Raw genomic sequence first — 17,016 nt, forward strand, 5'->3', positions numbered from 1 at the left:
TTTATATTGATCGCGCATTAACTTGTAGCCATCAGCGCGCATTACCTTAATTTATCGAGTGCTCCGCCGCTACGTGGAGAGCACTGGCGTGGAGTACATCGCAATAACAATAAAGTAAAGGCTTATGGGGCCCACGGTCGGGATCGTTTTCGCGAAAAGGCAGCGAAACGGCATTACCGATGTTTATTTAACCGGATCCACCGCAATATTTAGAACGATTGCCGGCATTTAGGCCCGTTCGACGCCACTGTCGGTCCCCGCCCACCGACCAACGAAATACCCGCTCGTATGCGCGTCTGCGCGCGATTGTAACCGTACGATCGAATAATAATTAGAGGACTCATCGGCGCCGGTGGTCGCGCTTTACCATAACTTCTGGTCCCCTGCACTCTTCGCGCTGTGGTCTTAAAAATGCTTTATTCGGGATCGAGGGACTCGGGCGGACGAAAACACTCACGAAACGGAATCGTATACCAAACCATTGGAAACGAATGGCCTCTGTATGGAACTCAGATTTAGCGATCAGAAGTTCCCGAAAAAGGACGTTCCGCTATTGGTCAGGATTTTCTACGACGTAAACTCATTCTACCCCGAGAGCCAATTTACACTTTGTCAGGCGTGCCGCGAACGCACGATTATTTTACATCGGTCAGAGATATTAATGGCCATATTTCATTGGCGTATCATGGGGACATAAATGTAAGATCGAATGGGAAACGATCGTTTCGAGCGGATTACATTTAGAAATAGACGTAGAATGTTTTTTCTTGGATATTACGATATTGTTTCGTAATTTCAAAGAGGCTAATCGTAAAGTATTTTCCCCGGGACTTGAACCGCGATTGTACCAATTACCCGTGTTCTCTGCTCGTTAGAGGAAGATTTGTATTCCGTGAAAATGATGACACTTGTGATAAAAGTGTCGGTACGCTTCTAATATAAATTATTGAATTTTTCTCGCGAGCTAGCTAGCTCGAGTGCATTCTTCGTGACCGCGCACAGTAGATGGCGACCGTGTCGTAATTTAGGAGTTAGACAAGCGCGTGGAAAAAGGAACGCGTGGAAAAAGGAACGCGTGGAAAAAGGAACGCGTGGTCGAAAAGCGATTTTATCGCGTGAATCGTGCCGAATCGCGACAGAAATAACGCACGAAAGAGAAACGGTGTTCGGTGTTAATTTAATTCGACGCCGAAGTAATCGCAGTGTCACGATTATGCTAATAAGAACGTCGGGACGGCCGGCTCAGCGAGCTGTCGGTGGAACAATAATTTTTCATAAATCATGCTACGCGCGAGCGTTGAGAGCACCTCGATATTTCATGCTAATTTCCCAAATTGCCAGCTTCGACAGCTTTCTGATTCGAGAACAGGATCAGTTAGCCCCAGAAACCGGCAGGACGAAAGCTACCCCGGTGTTTACACATAATAGTGGTTCGCTGTGATTCTCGGCCCTTTCGGCCCTGCAATCTCGATAGTTTCCCTACGAATTTCCTACGAAGCAACGGGCCGCTACCACGTTATAATATTCACAGCCACGTGCAAACTACCAAGTGTACTTGTACGTGTATTATCGGTAACCTCAAAGAGAGTCGAACTGTAATTACTGTCGATCGCGAAGATTACAACATTGTATATATATATATATATATATGTACACCGACGGAAGACCAGGTTGTAAATATTCTCCGGTTTCTTGGGGTCGATGCTAAAGAAAACTGGTATTTTTTTCCCTACAGAAGAATAATAATATTTAGAAAAACGTAGCTTCCGTTTAGAAGAAGCATTCTCAGCGTAATGAATATTTATTAATCGATGATTGTTTCGATCCCAGATTATACCAGAAAAGAAAGCTACGATATTTTTTAATTTTACAAGAAGAACAACATGTTTCGAAAATCCTTCCAGCTGAGAATAGAAAGAGAAGCTCCGCTTTATCTTCGACCAACGTTATTTCTTACAACTCGATTGGCGGGAACAGTCGGACAAAGAAGTTAAAAACCCATCTGTGTTCAACACCACTTGGACAATTACCGGTGAAAATTTACCCCTCAATTTCATCCCTCTTGCAATTTCCGATTCTTCGTCCATTGTACCCCGTCCCTTCGATCTTTCACCCTTTCGGTTCGCCACGCATTTCCCTCGTTTCTTCCGTCTAATTCCTGCTTCCGGCTGGTCCCCTCCCCCCAACGTTCCCGCGATCGTCCCCCTCTCGAGCCTCTCGGTCTATCGTTGGTTCGAGCGCGACACACGCATCCTCAGTTCTTGGCGGCGAGCTGCGTGGCGAACATCAAACGTGCCGACAGCCACGACGTGCACCTGCCTCCGTCACGCGTCCAGGTAAACGGCTCGTTCTGTCCTACTCTCGCCCTTTTACGAGCATTCTCATTACTCCCACTCCACGGCGCCAGGGCCGTATCGCCTCCTGTACGCCGCCCTAGATAACCGTGCCTTTAATCTTCGGGCCGCTCCTTCTCGCCAGAACAAATCCGAAAAGGTAAAGTCGCGTTCGAGGGGAACTGTTCCCCTCTCTTTCTCACGCGTACACGTGAACCTTCCACGTCTCTCTCACATCGAACGAATCTGTGTGCCAAGTATATACGCACGTATACGCGGGCACACGATTGCTCGCTTTCTTTGAACAGCAGCGACTTCCTTCTTTTCTTTATTTATCGATTAAAATATTTACAAACGCATCACGATCCGTTTACAGTCACAGAGTTTGAAATGTTACAACGAGAGGGGACCAAGTTGGGGCATCGACGATGGAAAATGTATCGCGAGGACGGACGGTCGAAATAGACCCAAGGAATACACCACGATTAAGAAAGATCATTGTGTTATTATCGTTCGATGTACGTGTACGAAGTAAACAGAACAATTGTCGCGCAATATTTTACTTCCGACTCGCAGACAAACCTCGACTTGAATCTTAACTTTCGTAACTACGAGTCGTTCTTAGCTCATCGAGAAAGATTCCTTTATGTTACGTTAAATAAAATTCGAAACGGTAGAATTATTCTCCAGGATATTTCAATTTCGTCCGATCGGAGTTTGGCTCCCGTTTAATCGTGATTCGCCAGACCTAGTTAGAAGCATTGTACTCCGATTATTCCAGCGAATCGATTCGCTCTATCGAACGTTCCATTGGTTCGATCGCAGCGATCGAACGTTCGCGATAAACAATTGGATGAATTGTCGGTGGAACGGGACCGAAAAAACCCGCGTCGTTCCAGTCTCGCGGGTAGCTAACCGCTCGACGCGCTGTTGGACGAAAATTTATTATACACATGAACGGAGAGGGGAGGGGGGTCGGTGGAAGGGAAGACCAAACGCGTGAAACTTTACGTTGCGAAATCGGGGCACGTCGGCCGGCCGGCGAGGTCGAGCAGTTCTTCGCCGAAGAGGAGAAAAGAACGGAAGGAGCGTTGACTTCGCGGTACGTAGTAGGACACGTAACACGGTGATTTGACACTAACAGGAGCGGGATACGGGAATGGCGTCGTGACCAGGTGTAATCGAGAAAAGGGAGCCGCAGGAAGGGGGAGCATCTTAGAGGGCAGTCGGCGCCTTTCATCCCTTCCTTCCTCGCGGTTCTCTCTCGTTTATCTCTTTTTTTCTCGCTTATCCTCCCTCTTCGTCGCACACGACACAGAACGCTCTCCTCGTGGATGCTGCTCACGACGACGAAGACTACGACGAAGACCACGACGACGACGACGACGACGACGACGAGGAGGAGGAGGAGGAGGAGGAGGAGGAGGAGGAGGACGTGGTCGAATCGTCGTTTCGTAGAAACCGATACCCGAGCGTCTCGCGTTCGACGACTCTCGGAGTTCGTGGAAAAAGGAAAATCATCGTGGAAAAACCAAGAGGAGTGGGGGAAGTTAAAGTAGAAGGGACAGAGGAGAACATCGGTACGGGAGCTCTTTTACAAACAGCCCGAGGGGCAGCGTTATTATCATTAATTCTCGCCGTTGTACCGCGGCCATTACGCCCCGGTGAAAATTAATGATAATAACGCTTTTACAATCCCATTATAAACGTTGATCGCGGGGAACCGAAGAGGACAGCTACGATAGCGGTCGTATAAGCTTCGTAGGTGGTCCCCACCATCGGTGGTGGTGGTGGTGGTTGTGGTGGTGGTGAAATCTTTTGATCCTTTCGGAGAGCTGCGCGTGGAAGTGGAATAATAAAGATCGGTTGTTAACGGTCTGTGTCGTTGTTCGCGCGCGTGTATCGGCGTCGTACTAATTAAGAGGCTACGAGGGGCTCGTTATAGTTTCTACTTGACGATAACGCAATGAGTATCCTTCGCACCTTCCGAGCCTCGAGTGTGTAAACCAGGCTGGCCACGATTGTCGTTTAATCTCCGAGGTCGGATCGAGGTTCGCGCAAATCGTTTTTATGGTCCGCGATCACCAAGGACGACCGTGGTATCGGTTATCGCGGAAATAATGATCCCGCGAATCGGTGGACGGTTAGGTTTTAATAACGTTGAATGGGACGTTGTTTAACGACGGGGGGAAAAAACTCCTTGAACGCGAGTTAGGTATTAAAGTAATATCGCGGTTAGGTTTCAATAACGGTGTAACGTTCTCGCTTGGTGGTAGATTTTTTGTTCAGGTACAGTCCAGGATGTCGTTTCGAAGAACAAAGAAATTTCTATTTGCAATGTTTGTTCGAACAGACGAATAGATATTTTATTTCTATGTACTATATGGCAGGAAGACATCAAAGCGAGTCGATCCCCGGTCTTATGGTAATTTTTTCTCATTCGACGCAAAAAGATTCAATCTTGCTCGTGTTTTCGAGACGAACGAAATTTTTCCTATGTAATCCCCGAGAAAAGAATGAACCAATGAAACGCAAGAACTACACCGAAGCGAGTCGAACCCCGGTAATATGGAAACCGACATACCACATCGTAGTAAATATATATATTTTTTCTTATTTAAAATTTCTTTCGCCTGGAGACCCGACTCCAAACTACACTCGCATATTTTTTCTTATTTAAAAAAAAAGTTCATCCCTCCGCTATGCCCTCTCTGTCGTCACGATTATGTGTCTATCCTTCTCCATCGATCCACTCACACCTAACGCCTAATTTTCTTTCGCTAGACCAGACTCCAAACTACACTCGTATATTTTTTCTTATTTAAGAAACAAAAAGTTCATCCCTCCGCTATGCCCTCTCTGTCGTCACGATTACGTGTCTATCCTTCATCGATCCACTCACACCTACCGCCTAATTTTCTTTCGCTAGACCAGACTCCAAACTACACTCGTATATTTTTTCTTATTTAAGAAAAGAAAAAAGTTCATCCCTCCGCTATGCCCTCTCTGTCGTCACGATTACGGTTCTACTCGTTTCAGTCGATCCACTTACACCTAAGGCCTAATTTCCTCCCGCCATCGGAGACTTCGAACCGACCGCGTCCCGATTCGAATTCCAATACCCTATTCGCGTTGATCGCGCGCTCGGGCGCGTCGCGATCGTCGTTCGTCGTGCCTCATCGCGCGATCCCCATATACGTTCCCGTAGTTCTTTCTTCGTCCGGTATCAGATCTTAATCGTCCCTTCGTTTTTCTCATCGATTATCATTTAAAAGTCCGCCAAAGACGGCGCGCGCTGCCTGAACGACCATCCTCGCCCGAGATCGGTCTCGAGTCTCGATCGGCCTCAATTGGTATCGACCGGTTCGGCGATGACTCACGGAATAAGATTCCTGATACGAAGCCACGAGATCTTTTGCTTATCGTTAATTCGGCACGATAACATCCCGGCGACACGTTCTTCGTTAATAACGTCATTTCGGTCGCCTGCGATCGCCGACTTTGCAAAGAAGCGCGCATTTAAAATCGGCGCTGCTCAAAGGTCGCCGCAAAAAACAAAAATTCGATCTCTCTCTCTCTTTCTCTTTCTCTCTTCGACCGTAGATATTCGGTCCGGGTATAAACGCGTAGCGCAGAATGTTGCCGCTGTTATTTATCGGATTAATGCGCGCGAAATATCGTTTTTCCGTAGTTTCGAATTTTACGATACGATCGCACGAACGAAACGATATTCGAGTATCGATTTCCGTACGCAGTGTATCGAGAATCGTGGAATTTCTGGCAACGGGAGTGCATCTGTTTTCGAAAACGTTTCTCACTTCGAATCCAGCGCGCTGTCAAGGCGTCTAGTCGTAAACTCGACGCTGCGCTATTTTTCTGCAGTATTTTTGCATTTTCCGCGTAACGATATTTTCATATGTTGCGCGTAGCGCTATTTTAAATTATAAATTATTGCCGTAACAACGCGGTGAAACCGAGTTACGAGCCGGTCGAAGAAAATAGAAATTAATTTCGAAACCACCGGTTCGAAACGTTGAAGAGTGGACGTGACAAGGTTGTAATTGAATTTTGCGTTAACATTCAGAGGGATTTGTCTAAATCGAACCCGCTCGCTGTATATCGCGAATCGACGCTTAATTAAAAACCGATTTCTAATCGATCCCGGGGACGACCCGGAGCGATTCGCGTGTTCGGAAATTCTTCAGGTTGGAAACGATAACATCTTTGAAAACTACAGGGTGAAAAGTGCATTTGGACCGGGTCCAAATTAAGAACATTGGATCGCATCCAAATTGGGAACGAAAGCGGTCTTTTAATTTAATTTTTACGCATCATGGAATTTAAGTGGGGTATTATATCTTGTTGGCAAAAAAGAGTTAGTTTATGCTCGATCTTTTTCTCCCCTGTATACGTTAAATCGTCGTTTAGATTCGAAACCGACGAACCGTTTGAATATTCAATTACTTAAAATTCTGTACCTCAACACCGTGACAACCCTCGATCCATCGTCGATACTTATAGTCGATCTTTCGATTGTAACTCGAACACAATCTCTATTCGACCCTGTTTCATCGGTCACGAACATATTCTTTTTTCTCGAGAATATTAATTTTCCACCGTGGCGAGTGATAACTCGTGCTTAACCCTGACGTTTCACCCTCGTCGGTGGATTCTCATCGATAATCCCACTTGATCCACCTTTCGTCGTCTTCCGACGATAAATCGTGTTGATTCACAGTCGGTCGTGGAACCTCGTCGACGAACCGTTGTCCTCGCGTGTCGGGGGTTGGAATCGAGACGGTGGAAGGAACTTCGATGGACGATGAACGGACACGAGTTCCTCGAATCGGCGCTGAAGTACGCCGGTGGAACAAGCGGGTATCAAAGAGAGTATCGTGCAGCCTTGGCAGCAGTCAGGCGGCTTCTAGATGACCGCTAATGATCGCAGTGTGCCGCTCGGCTCAAGTCTGGACGCACCCTAACGCGCTACACGATTTCAACGATAAACTACGGTGCACCCGGCAGCACCCGCGGCACCGCAAACCCGTTTTTCGAGCAATAGACTTTTTCTACACGGTGTACACCTTCTCCGTTCGCTCGATTCCCTCCTCGCGTCGTTCGCAACCCTTCGCAACGACACGAGTTTCCCCGTTTCGATGGTAAGAAGTTTATCTTGAAGCGATCTCAAGTTCGATTGTACACTCGAGATCATTGGGTCAAGAACGTCCTGGATATATGGAATATACGTTCGTAACTTTCTAATGTAACGAGAAGACTAAAAAGTAATTTTAATTATAGAAGAACTGTATATTTTTAAGGTACGATGGGTCGAAGAACTTCTGTTTGGCAGTACACGAGAGACCATTGGGTCAAGAACGTCCTGGATATATGGAATATACGTTCGTAACTTCCTAATGTAACGAGAAGACTAAAAAGTAATTTTAATTATAGAAGAACTGTATATTTTTAAGGTACGATGGGTCGAAGAACTTTTGTTTGGCAGTACACGAGAAATCATTGGGTCAAAAATGTCCTGGATGTATGGAATGTATGTTCGTAACTTCCTAATGCAACGAGAAGAGTGAGAAGTAATTTTAATTATAAGAGAACTATATATTTTTAAGGACGATGGGTCGAAGAACTTCTGTTTGGCAGTACACGAGAGACCATTGGGTCAAAAATGTCCTGGATGTATGGAATATATATTTGTAGCTTCCCAATGTAACGAGAAGACTGAGAAGTAATTTTAATTATAAGAGAACTATATATTTTTAAGGTATGACAGTACAGTCGATATATATATTATAAATAGGTTTGTTTATCCTAAATATATATATACTTTTTTATATCACGTTCCAATGACAGGTAAGGTCACGAGTCTAAATTATTTAGGCTACTAGAGATATAGGATGGTTTATTTTGTATGTATACGTAATAGAGAGAGGTAGTTCGTGTCTCGAAGTACGGAATAACAAAACTGACCCACGGTCTGTGTTTCTGGAAAGGACGTCGCTCGAGTAAACGTAAACATCGTCGAGGACGGAATGTTATGGATAATCGAGCCATACCGTATCGATGGCACGGCGATCACGATCGCAAGAACTTTAGCTACCGCGACAAGTTTGCGCCATAAGTCATGGTCCCGTGTCCTCGGGCACTTTTTGTTCGACGTGTTTACGCGCTCGTTGAACGACCATTTAGAGGGTGAAAACGCATCGTTCGAAACAATTAAACCGCTGCGAGTTCGGGTCTCCGATTGTGGAGATTATAGAACGTAATGGAGGAACCTCGGTGTATTTAATACAGTACTATTTTTTATCAAACACGTGGAAACGCAGAGTATTCCAAAGACCAGTGGAGTGGTACTTTCGGAGAATAAATTTTTAACAAACGTCTTAACGACGTTATTATTGCACAGAGAGCGTAAACGAAGAAACTACGGTGCACTCGATACAGTCATACTTCTCTTTTACCGCAAGTATGATCTATTAAACGCGAGTAGCTTTTAAAACACAGAACGTTCCAAAATACACCGAGCGTTATCAGAAATAAACTTCCAACGAGCGTATCGCAAGGACACTGTTACCCTGAACGTGCAATCGAAAAAGTTTACCAAACGTTGCACCCGTTCAAAAATACACACGCATCGCGAGTCTTCCCTCCGTAAAAATCGTATCGAACCGTTCCACGTATGCCAGGCGGTGTATAACGTTAACCAACATCCATTTCGAGGGCAAAACAAAGATTCGACGTTGGGTAAATTCCGTGCTTCGAACTCGTACTCGTAAATTTCGATTTCGCGGGGCTCCAAGCCGAGGGAGGACCAGGAGAGAGGGTTAGAGTGCGGGGGTGTGGGCAGAGGAAGGTAATTTCTAATCAAAACAACCCTGCACGTGGCAGGGATTCTCCCGACGGCCCCTCCCTCGGAACGTTTCTCCCTGACCTCCCCCCACCCCTCTCGTCCGACACTGTTGTCTGGTTACTTCGCGCGGTTTAACCTGGCCCGATTGTCAGTCAGTGCCAAGCACCGATGGCGCAAGGAACCTCGAGCCGCTCGGAACGAAATTCCGTAACCGTAGCGTCTCAGAGCGCAGAGACCCCGGTACGGGAATCGACCGATCGATCGGGAACGGTGCACACGGACCAACGTTCTACCAACGAAAAAACATCGAGAAACTCCCTCATGGCGAGGAACAACGGTGACACGGGAAAGAATTGATCTCGTCCCGTAGGTTTCGCTCCTCGTCGATCAATCCGTGACAACCGAGTCGTATCCGTAACTGGAGTAACGAAGACGAGAGTTCTCGTCCGTCCACCGTTCCCCTGGTAGTCCCCGTCGATTAATCTTCGGCTTCTCTTCCGGGTACGAAAAAGAGCGGCACGGAGCCCGCCGTCAAAGGAAACACCCACAACAAACAAGCGGCTAAAGAGCAAGAAGAAGCCGCCGGCAACAAAGAGGGGTTACCGGACGGACGGACGCGGAGCGGAAAGACGGAGCGAGCGAGCGAGCGAACGAGGAAAGGGTGAAGCGCGAAGAAGAGGAGGTGTCAGTCGCTGTTCCTCGGCCGTGGCCGGCACGTGCGCGCACCGCACCGGCTCTCCTCGTGACTCGGAAGAAGTCTACGCCGCGGCGGAAGGAACAGGAGAAGAAGAAGGAGAACAGAGGAAGCGTGTGCGAAGCGGAAAGTGGCGGCAGTGCGCCGCGAACCGTCAACCGGGACGCGCGTCGGAGCCCGCAGACCCACCGGGACACCACCCGGTCCTCGTGTTTTCATGCGTCCAGCCGACAAAGCCACCACGTGGCAACCGTACCTACACAACAGCCTCGAACACGAGCAGATACCAACACGACAGGGCTAACGAGAATGACGGAGAACGGTGTTCGCGAACGGTGAACCGATCATACGTGGGCTATACAGGATGATCGAGGGCTGATCTAGCGGGACGAACGACGAACATTTTCATGCGACGCGAGAATCTGAGCTTGTCGACCAGGAACGACCAAGATGAGGACCGAGATACAGGTGAGTCGATTGTTTAACGAGACCTTTCAACGGGCCACAGTACGGAACTGTGAGTTGTGTGAATTTTTCATTTGGATAGAAGCCCAGAATTCTCGAAACGAATTCCTTATTGGGGTTGCTGGAGTTTCTTCCGTATGTAAATAGACAGGGTGAGTCGTTCGGGGAGGAATTCAACAGGGGGGTGATTAGCGATTTCGTAAACGGGGGGAATTTGTTACCGGGGTAAATTTTGCTGGATTTTCTTCCGTAAGTAAATAAATAGGGTGAATCGTTTGGGGAGGGATTTAAGAGGGTGGGGTAGAGTCACTTGCGGGGGAATTGTAATCGAAGGTCGTACACCTTTCGTACGATTGAATTTTGGAGTCGCGATAAGTATTGGTTATACTTGTCCTGTTACTGTGGATCAGTGTCCAGAAGTAAATAACAAAGGTCGAGAGTCACAAGGTTCTATAGGTATTTAGACAAATCGATTTAACTCGTGACAGTTTTGTCCAAGAAAATCAATCCTCCTCGAACACACCTTTCAAATGATAGTCGAATTTTTATTATTAAATATTCTGGGGTCGAGGAACCAACGAAAAATTTCGTACACTCTTCTAGCTCCGGGTAAACTCGACCAAATTGTTATTAAAAGACCCAATGACGAGAAAGATCCAAATGACGAGTCCAAGTATCGAATTACTCGGTATCGATCATTTCTCTACACTCCTTGAACGCAACGATCCGGTCAAAACACTTGAGAAATGTTTCTTCGCGAGACGTGCGTGCGCGAAAATTTCGAACGTGCATACATCATTGGGGAAAGTAGATTTCCATGGATGTTTACACGAACAGAGGGGTGGTAGTTGTACGTGTGCCCGCGCGAGCGCAGCGTAAAACGAGTAGCGGCAAGACAAACCCGATCCCCTTTTAACGCTCTTTGATCATCTCGAGGTTCTGCTTTCACGGCCTCCTGTTATGCTTCTCCTCGTACCTCCCCAGCCCGCGTCCCGTTGGTCAGATCCTTTGCTTACGCTTCGAGCTTTAACTTTTAAGTACGATTTAACGAAAGCCTTTGAACGAAATTCCGGCCACGAGCGTCTTCCAAGGGTCGTTTGACTTTTGCCAGCACACCCACCCTCTCGATACTTTTTCGCCTTTGTTCCAGCCCCTTGTTCTTCACGATCTTGCCCCGCGAGGAACACGGCGCAATTCAGTATCGTTTAATCGGCGCCTCGTGTCCCTCGTTTCGAACAGAATTTCAGCGACGATCTCTCAAAATTCTCCTATCGGGACGAAACACATCGATTTTGTTTTTTTTTGAACGTACGACAGATTTCTCGAGACAGAAACGCGAATTACCTTACCGTGTAAAAACGACTGCACGGGACCAGAAACGTTCCCTCGTTACGTCGAGAATTACGAGTGCGATAAATCAAGCTTGCTTTACGATTCAGATAAACACGGCCGCACTCACCTTTAACAGTCTCTCCTTGGAGAAAATAATAACAACACTTGTACTCTTACCCTTAGAAATTTTACTATTTACATACGTTCTGATCAACACGGTTATAGTCCTTGTATTTTCTTCGTATCGTTGCACGTGTCACCGTGATTTAATAAATGAAGGTAAATAGCGATTAACCGTATCGGTAAACTTCTTCTTTGCTCTCTTTGCGAACCGATAGAAAAGTAAAAATCCTCCCCAATTGTAATACTTTCACACTTATCTTCGCTAGAGAAATTTCAGCATTCTTTAACAAATTTCAATGTAACTTAACCATCGATCTACCCTGCTAATTTCAACACCAGAACTGTCTTCACTTTGTACGTCAACGTATGAAAAAAATTCCCATAAATAAAAAAGACCTTAAGTAAACTAACTTTAAAATAACTTCCAAAATAAACAAAGTTACACCATAAGTTTAACACCAGAACTACCGATGAAGACCTATTTGAAACTTCTTTTTAAAATTACTCAATTATTAACGGTGTCTCTGCCTGCAATATATCAAAATACACAACTAATGTTACTCGTAAATTAAACTACCCCGTCCAACTTTGAAGATACGTACGTGATCCGATACAAACAGCAATACGTACACCCTTGATAGTCCCAATACCAACGGAAGATCACTTACCCACTTCGTTTCCTCTCTTGAAACGATAAAAACCCCTTACCTGTTCCCATCTTCCAGAAAACAAGAATTGCGATTCCCACAGCTCTCTAGGAGTGTTCCACCAATCCCTGAAATTCACTCAACGATCCACCCTGGCAATTCTAAGCCAAGATATCGCGAACGTCGCTCCGACGTCCCTCATAACCCAGGAACTGTATAACTTTGAAGAACACGGTGAAAATTCTTGCCCCCGGGTCCAAGAGAGAGCGCGGAGTCTCGTCATCGTCGGACTTCCTCAAGCTCGGTTGAAGTCCCGGCTGTGTCGGAGGCGGCGCATCTGCTCGAACGAGGCCGCACGCGATCCCCGAACGAACACGTAATAAATCACACGCGCGAAATCTAGACACGCGCGACAAACCGCGAGACCGGAGCGACTCGCCTAAATTTATCGTCGTTCTTCGCCGACAGCTCTCGTGGGGTGCCTTCTGCCACGAGGTAGCCGGTACGTGGCGCCAAAACTCGCTACAACGAACGTCGCGAACCTTGTCCGCGATTAATTGAATTTGAATTCCCCGGGGGAACGTTCTCCGCGTGGAATTTTATTCTAATTTATCGAAACGCGCTAATCGCGCCTGGAGAATTCCACTATTTTCGTGAGACCGCGCTCCGTCGAGAAGAATGTCCCCGTATCGGTCTCCTCTTATTATAATTCACCACGGTTCTTCCGTCGACTTTTTCCGTATTTCATTAAACTTTCGAAACGTCTCGTAAAATTCCACGGGTTCCTTCAGCTGCGGAGTAGTCGTTAAACGTTTCGAAGGTATCGACTCGGAGGATTCTTTTTTTACGAATCCTCCGTTGATGATTCTCGAGACGTTCACCGAGTTCGAAGGGAGAAACTCGAGTAGGACACTGTTCGGTTGTATCTTACCGAGTATTCCACCCTAAGTATTCCACGGTAACGAAGTACGGTTCGGAGTACCATCGGTGCTCCAAAATATTCGTTCGGTTACTCTCCGCGTAACAGCGGTCGGATGATCTGTCCATAGGCTGATGATCCGTTCGTTGGTTGGTGTTTACCGTGTTCTTCGCTCGCGGAGCTTCGAGATCCGATTCATGGATCCGGTCGAAAAATTCTATCGCCGGAACGAGCGAAACTCGATCCGATCACGATGAAATCGAACCGTGGCCCCACGAATCGGGGGAACGATGTTCTCGAAACGAGTCTCTGGAGAATCGTCGAACGTGTTTCCCGAAATAGGGGATCGAAAACACTCACGGGGTACAAAAGGAACGAGAGAAGAGACAAAAAGAGAGAGAGAGAGAGAAAGAGAGGAGCCGTCCACCGCGGCACCTGCTAAAAGAGGCAAGGTTAATAGCACGCGATATTTGCTCGGATATCCTTTGGCACCGTGTTCCAGACCGTTAATGAGTCCAAATTGATTTGGAGCAGTGCATGACCGACATCAAAGGCCAGAGGAGCAACAAGTATTTCCACTGAGAGGAGCCGAAAGGCCGAGATTACGGTTTAAGCCTGTTTACGTCGGGATTCTGGCTGTGATCTCGCGCGCCACGCATAGTATGCGCATCGATTCGATCTCTCCGGTTGGTTCGTCTCCGTCTTTGTCTACTCGTTCATCGGTGGCGCTCGTCTGTCTCTTATCGTTCGGTCCCCTCTCGCGAACGCGCGACACGTTCCAAAGGAAGAGGAGAGGAGAGGATTTTCGAAAAGACCCGCGAATCAAATCTCTCTGTACTCGTGTCTACCGATCGATGTACTCCTCCCCCGTCGAGAAACGCAGATCTGTTCGCGACTTCGAGATCAATTTTGGGATCAGGTTTCGGGGGAACAGTTTCTATCCAGATTCGATATACTGTTGTTCGTTGAAGTGTACAATTTGGTCGTAAGTTTGAGATCGATTTTAAGATCGGAGTTCGATGGAACGGTTTCTATTAAGGTTCAGGTTGTACAATTCGTCAAAGTACACCGGTGTTTGGACAGTCGACGTATCGCGTAATTTCTCTACCCCACTCCACGGATCGTTAGTACAGTTCTGTCATATACCATTGACCGGAAACGTTAACAATGTGTCCTGTCGTATGTATATATTCTTGGGTGAAATATCAGGGAAAATCATGGATATGGATGAAAATACAGATACATATATGTGTATATTTATTGCACATTGTGTAGACGTATTATTTACAATTTGCGGAAGTGACCAATCCTTCTTCGACAATTTGTTTTCTTTCGGTGCTCGTGTCATGGAAAGGTCTACATCGTAAAAAGAGTCGCGCGAGCAGTGAAACCTTTCTTTCGTATTGTCTAATGGTAACTTATTTTCCGTCATTGCTTCCTCCACGTCGGTGGAAATCACCGCGGCGGCTACTGATCGTCACTCGAAGTCAACGCGTTCTCCGAAGTCGCGGCGACTTCAAAGACCGTGGAAAAAACCGCGTTCTTGAAAACCGTGTACTTCGACCGTACATTGAATCGACAATTTATTTTGTTCCGTTCGAAAGTAAGATTCATTGGCATCTTTAACCTTAATGCGTTCTTCCGTTCGACTGTGCACTCAAGGTCTTTGGGTAAAATATGTCCCGGATACACGAAACTCGTATTTTTTAACTTCGTAAGACAATGGAGAGAAGCCAAGAAGCGTTGGAACATCGAGTGGTATTCGATGTAACAGCTTCGATTATAGAAAAATAGTGTATTGCGAAAAAGGGTCGAGAACTTGCAGTAATAATGGTAGATCATTTTTACGAGGAGTATGCGTTCTAATCGCGTTTACAGAGTCTCGCGTTCGATCGTCTTGTTCCAAATTACTAGGAGATACTCCAAAAAGATCACGAGCGTACAATTTCTATCGTGGAAGTTATTGGACGAGTTAATCACAAGTAATGGTGAAATAGGCCGCGGTACCATGATTTCTCAGCCTCTTATTTTTACTCGTTACGGAACCTTCGACGCGACTCATTTAGCAAAGCCATCCCTGGCGCCCGCGCCAATCTCGAACCGTTCGTTCCGCGGCGCCTTTCTACCTAACTGGATGTCCTGAATACGAGTCATTGTCTCGTTGCGACGTTACGGGCCCAGAATTTTTCCCAAGACCGCTACAGCCGGAATGCAATCGTTAAAAATTGCGGGAGTGGCAGCGGCCAGGTTCGTAGAGAATTCAAACCGTTACACGAGAGGAAAACTGTTACACGGTGTAGCAAGAATCTTCGAATCGAAATACCTATTTTACGATCACTGAAAATCTCCAGGACCGACGTGAAACGAATACCATTGTATCCAAAGTATCGAGTTCCATTCAAAGGAGGGGCAATAAAAGCCACCCCGGAGAATCTTCCAGATGATCTTCGGAGTTCTGAGATGTTTCGTTAAATACCGTTGGAATGAAAATTTAATATTTAAAATTCAAGATCGTGCATACCGGGTGAGTTCCTGGCGTAAAATTTCATCCATTCCGCATTTGAAAAGCACACGTGAGGTCCGGCGAACGTGTCGATCGCGTTACTAACACGATATCACGAGTCCAGATATACTCTAGACATACTTGTACACCGTACTGTAAAACATTGGCGGTACTAGATGTCACAGAGACTTCCAGTTGGTAGAATGTCAGTCGTCGATGTCGTTTCAATGATCGATGGCCTTTTCGTCTCTGCGTCACACTGTCTAGTTCTGACGCGTTTCGTCACGAGCGGTGCGCTAGTTCTCCGTACAAGCGTTAACATATTTTTTCGAAACAACCTGTACAACAACCTATCCTACAACCTAGCCACGTTAAATGACAGTGTGACACTGCAGTACGGCTACAGTTGCAACCTGTCGCGCGACTCGGTTCAGAACGATCGCGTCTATGATCGCTGAGACCTGATTCCTGACGCGACTCGATTCCTCATTGTCGATAAATTTTTGGTGTTGAATGACCAGCCTCCTGTTTGTTGTCACTCACCCTTTCGTTGGACAGTGGACGGTCTTCGACACTGCACCAGAGAATACAAAACTCTAATTTCTATCTTACTCGTTGAGAGCTCCATCTCCACCACCTAATTTAGTCTACGACCCAAAACCTACAATAGCCAAATTCCTCGACGGTGTCGGATAACCAATCTCCTGTCTTCCGTTACTTACCCCGAGACACTGCGTCTCGAAACCGCACCAAAGAATGCAAAGAACAGAGTCTACTTCCGCCTACTCGTTAAGAGCTCCATCCTCTCCGCATTACCCAATTTACTCTCCGATCCAAAAACTACAGCTCGAGTGGTACGAGCGTTCGGTCCTGGTCGTCTTATTTCTCGATCGGCCGTCTCTTGTACACGAACCGTTAGAAACTACCGTTAAAATAATTACATTATCGATACACCAACGGTTCATTGTAATAGAGTTCCTCACCCAGTCACCGAGCTAAACTCGAACCACCGTCGCGAATAACGCGACATTACCGGTCCAAGGTGACGAGTACCACCACGAGGTCGTCCAACAACGATTACGTTCTACGGTTTCGAGATTCGATTACCGGTCATCGATACACACATTCCTCCCTGGTG

General features: G+C 46.6%; 2 protein-coding genes across 2 annotated transcripts in view; both read left to right on the forward strand.

The window, feature by feature from the left end:
• The first annotated feature begins 7,472 nt into the window (after nucleotides 1-7,472).
• Nucleotides 7,473-8,233, forward strand: LOC143151820 (uncharacterized). The gene is made up of 5 exons (XM_076321263.1): nucleotides 7,473-7,492; nucleotides 7,652-7,732; nucleotides 7,805-7,881; nucleotides 7,958-8,073; nucleotides 8,146-8,233. The coding sequence occupies exons 2-5, from the start codon at nucleotides 7,657-7,659 to the stop codon at nucleotides 8,231-8,233; spliced, it is 357 nt and encodes a 118-aa protein (XP_076177378.1). The 5' UTR covers nucleotides 7,473-7,492; nucleotides 7,652-7,656.
• Nucleotides 8,234-10,194: 1,961 nt separating this feature from the next.
• The window catches only part of Notum (palmitoleoyl-protein carboxylesterase notum), a 33,166-nt gene continuing 26,344 nt past the window's right edge, over nucleotides 10,195-17,016 (forward strand). Inside the window, exon 1 of the mRNA XM_076321486.1 lies at nucleotides 10,195-10,357. Within this exon, the coding sequence (XP_076177601.1) occupies nucleotides 10,340-10,357 (18 nt within the window). The 5' untranslated portion in view covers nucleotides 10,195-10,339. The remainder of the gene's footprint in view (nucleotides 10,358-17,016) is intronic.

Source organism: Ptiloglossa arizonensis, chromosome 10 (genome assembly GCF_051014685.1).
Source record: "Ptiloglossa arizonensis isolate GNS036 chromosome 10, iyPtiAriz1_principal, whole genome shotgun sequence".
Lineage (NCBI taxonomy): Eukaryota > Metazoa > Arthropoda > Insecta > Hymenoptera > Colletidae > Ptiloglossa > Ptiloglossa arizonensis.

Bases quoted from the DNA above. Each gene is read 5' to 3' on its own strand.
- LOC143151820 (XM_076321263.1), top strand. From the start codon at position 7,657: ATGGGTCGAAGAACTTCTGTTTGGCAGTACACGAGAGACCATTGGGTC. The intron at 7,882-7,957 runs GTATGTTCGTAA...TATATTTTTAAG, and splicing joins ATGTCCTGGATGTATGGAAT to GACGATGGGTCGAAGAACTT. The intron at 8,074-8,145 runs GTAATTTTAATT...TATTATAAATAG, and splicing joins TGTAACGAGAAGACTGAGAA to GTTTGTTTATCCTAAATATA.